This window comes from Sipha flava, unplaced genomic scaffold (genome assembly GCF_003268045.1).
Source record: "Sipha flava isolate LNK unplaced genomic scaffold, YSA_version1 134_pilon_pilon, whole genome shotgun sequence".
Lineage (NCBI taxonomy): Eukaryota > Metazoa > Arthropoda > Insecta > Hemiptera > Aphididae > Sipha > Sipha flava.
The window spans coordinates 1,752,375-1,755,870 of NW_020271760.1; the positions used below are offsets into that span (position 1 = coordinate 1,752,375).

Genomic DNA, 3,496 nt, shown 5'->3' on the forward strand with positions numbered 1-3,496 from the left:
AAATATTTTAATATTAATGCCGGCATCCCTAAAGGCAGTGATATTGTTCCTTTCTTATGCTATGTCTTTAACTTACAATATCCCCAAAAAATTATTTATCGAACTTACGCAGATTATACAGCTATCAACGCTTCTAACGAAAATCCAACTATTGTCTGTCATATGATCCAACACCATCTGAACATCATTCGTTTTTGGGCCAAACGTTGGAAAAAAAATAAACGAGTCCGAATCTTTGCACAGCTCATTTACCTTTAAAAACGAATAATATCCACCAACCACTTCGAAAAATATCTCCATTTCTACTTTGGCCGAAACCAAATATATGGGTTTTATCCTAGTCAGGAAACTGAATTGGGCCGCACGTATCAAAAAAAAAACACAAATCCCTTAAATCGCCTACGCCTTCTCGCTTATGCTTAAAAATGAATATTATAAGCAAAACATTATTATCGACTTATTTTTTTATTATTTACTTGAATACAAATGGAATGAAAGTACAAAATTATTTATAGGTATGATGTTTTTATAATACATTCAAATAGTTTATCGGCATGCTTCGAGGTCAATGGCCTCCGTCGCACGATTCCTCATATCCCATAGCGTCCAGGGCCAGTCTTCATCGGTTGCTCGGGTTACCCGTGATACTTTATACTCCACCGTAGACACGCCGTAATCGTATCTGTGAAACAGCCACGGAGTGTTGTGGGGCTTGGTGTTGAAAATCAGGGCCGTCGAGTCCCCGGACTTTTGCCGCATTTCCGACCATTTTGAAAAACATAATTTCATCAGAAACGGGAATTTGGATCCTGCGACACACATACACGCCATCGAGTGATCACACGTTAGACAACAAAGCAAACTACACCGTTACGCGAAACAGGTAGTAACAATGGTACAGCGTGATAGACGTAACATACTCGACGATTCTAACTGCATATGGTTCAACAACAGTACAGCCTTGGCCGCCAGGTCGACACTTTTGATTTCTAAAAGACCCGTCGAACATTTAGCCCCGGGCTGCTTTTGGGATACTGAAAGAAAAGAAAACAATAAAATCACTGCGCATATGTGTCACGTGTGAAATAAAAGTGTTTCGATAAATGACTAACGAATTGTTATTGATCGAACCGCGTCCTTGCAACCGAGGGCGTTTATCACTGCCCTGCGAATCTTCGAGCCGCTAATATCTAACGGTGCGTTGAAGAAATGCAAAATCTATTTGGGAGTTTCGATTTATTTTATTGTATCAGTATATTACATCAATACATCGACGCAGTGATATATTTAAGATTTTTCGTGGAGTGGGGCGAGGGAGTGTCTACTTACTAATATTTACGTAATAAACATATTTTTGATCGTATTTATAATTCGATCAAGATCTATAGTAAAAGGTAAAATAATTGTTCCCGTCATATCTATCAGAAATTCAAACTTCGATTAAAGTATAAAAAGAAGAAGCTAAAGGAAGCAACTTTGAACTTCTCATGGAAAATACCACTGCGTCAACCTAAATGTTATAATACACGTATAAACTTACTTTCGACGGGGCTGCGATTCGACGCTCGTTTACAAACTTTGTTTTATACGAAAACCTGTTAAGTTTGCTGGTCTTGTAGTATTTCTGTGCCGGCGTCCCGTCTGACAATTTGATGACTTTTCCTTGGTCCCGTATATAAGAATAATTGGAATATCTGAAACGTCCGATGGGAATCATGCGATGTCGACAGGTATAATAATTATACAAGTGCTCGGTCGACGATAATAATGAATATATTAGAAATTAAATTTCATACTTCAAAATAAAAAACGTTTAGAAACTCTCTTGATTGACTATACTATGTTATTTAGTTCAATACATTTGAGCCTAAAAGAATTGAATACAATACTGCTAAGGTCTGCCAATTTTACTTTTTTTTTTTTTCGGTGTTTGTAATGTTATTTTAATTTTTCTTTTTTAATAAATGGCAAGGATCACAATAAACATTTAAATTCCATATGCCAATGCCGAGACTGTTATGATCCGAACATTTGAAAATCGACCGCTTACTTGATTTTCAACTTATTCTTCTGATCCAGTGGCAACAAGTGCAGGTGGTTCACGCAACGTTTGGCGGCCTCAACGTCGTTTAGCTCGACGAGAACCAGTCCATTTCTGAGTATTTTCACGGTCGTCACGTTTCCGTATAGACAGAATATATTGAAGACGTTGTCGCAATTGACTTCACGTCCCAGTCCGCGTACGAGCAGCGTTCTTCCGGGTACGGCGTGACGCGTCCGTGACGACGACGACCGGCGGCACGGAGCCGCGGAAGAATCACCGCTGCCCGACTCGGGTTTCCTGACGATCCGTCGCAATTCGCTCGACCCGTGGTCCCTGTGAACATCGCTACCGCGAAAAACATTATTATTATTCTTACCGTAACCGCGGCCTCCTCTTTCGACCGAAGATGGACGTGGTCGTCGGTTTAGAACGTTTGACACGTGTTCCATGGTCGAACGGTGTCCTGCGGTTTCTTCCATCTGTCGGCCTCCGTTATGAACCGGGTGGCGTCTGCACTCGGTGCATCGGAGACTGGCAGGGTTCATTAACATGCGTTGTCCGTTTTCCTGTTGGTTTCTGTCCATCGCGGGAGAGGAATAAGTAGTGATCACTGACGTAAGAAAAGAGCAAAGTTTTCAAGACGACCGTTTACAACCGTGAGCACAATATGAGATGGTCAATCGGAGTAAACACGTACGTTTTCATGGTTTCGACAAACCGGATGTTATTTAGTTGTTGTTTAGTAAATGGCCGGTAAAAGAAAATTATCCTATATTTAAAATGACTATTATAAAAACAATCAAATTTAAAATTTATTAATCATTAAAAAAAATATTAGGTATTGTTCGTATTATTTTATAATATTGTAGTGTTATAAATAATCAGCTAATAATCAGCTGTTTTGGTTATATTTTTTTGCTTTTGAATTTTTTTCTTTTGGTTCGATTTTTTTTTATGTTTTTAGCGTTTTTCTCTTTAATATTATTTATATGACTTACTTCATTTGATGCTAGAGCCTCCTCTGTTTCAAAATTGTTTATAATAACGTGAAACTTCAACAAACTAGCTGGCATATGATTTAGATTGGTTTGGTGACCGCGATGTAGATATATGTCCAAAGCGGCCACTTGACTTTCATCGAACATGATGTTTACACGATTAAAACAAAACATAAAACATAAACATTTTATAACGTTTAAATATTTGAAAATGTAAATACGATTTAATTTAATTTTGGTTTAAACGCCGACGCAATGCAATATACAGCTATGGGTTTTTCATAAACTATCAAATATATATTATACAAAATTATTGATAAAAACCGAGCTGGCAATATTAGATAATATTACATTTTCTAGTTAATCATAGTACAGTTTTGTAAATTTTGATAATAAGATCATTTTATTTTGTATAAAATATATTATTGACTTATGTCAATTTCATTATGATTTA

The 3,496-nt window shown here is 37.2% G+C and overlaps 1 protein-coding gene across 1 annotated transcript; it reads right to left on the reverse strand.

Moving 5' to 3' along the window:
- Window positions 1-546: 546 nt before the first annotated feature.
- LOC112679400 (heterogeneous nuclear ribonucleoprotein L-like) lies at window positions 547-2,628 on the reverse strand. The gene is made up of 5 exons (XM_025549190.1): window positions 2,051-2,628; window positions 1,541-1,694; window positions 1,113-1,218; window positions 921-1,034; window positions 547-809 (listed from the first exon to the last, which is right to left on the reverse strand). Exons 1-5 carry the CDS (start codon window positions 2,626-2,628, stop codon window positions 547-549), a joined length of 1,215 nt encoding a protein of 404 aa, XP_025404975.1.
- Window positions 2,629-3,496: the final 868 nt, after the last annotated feature.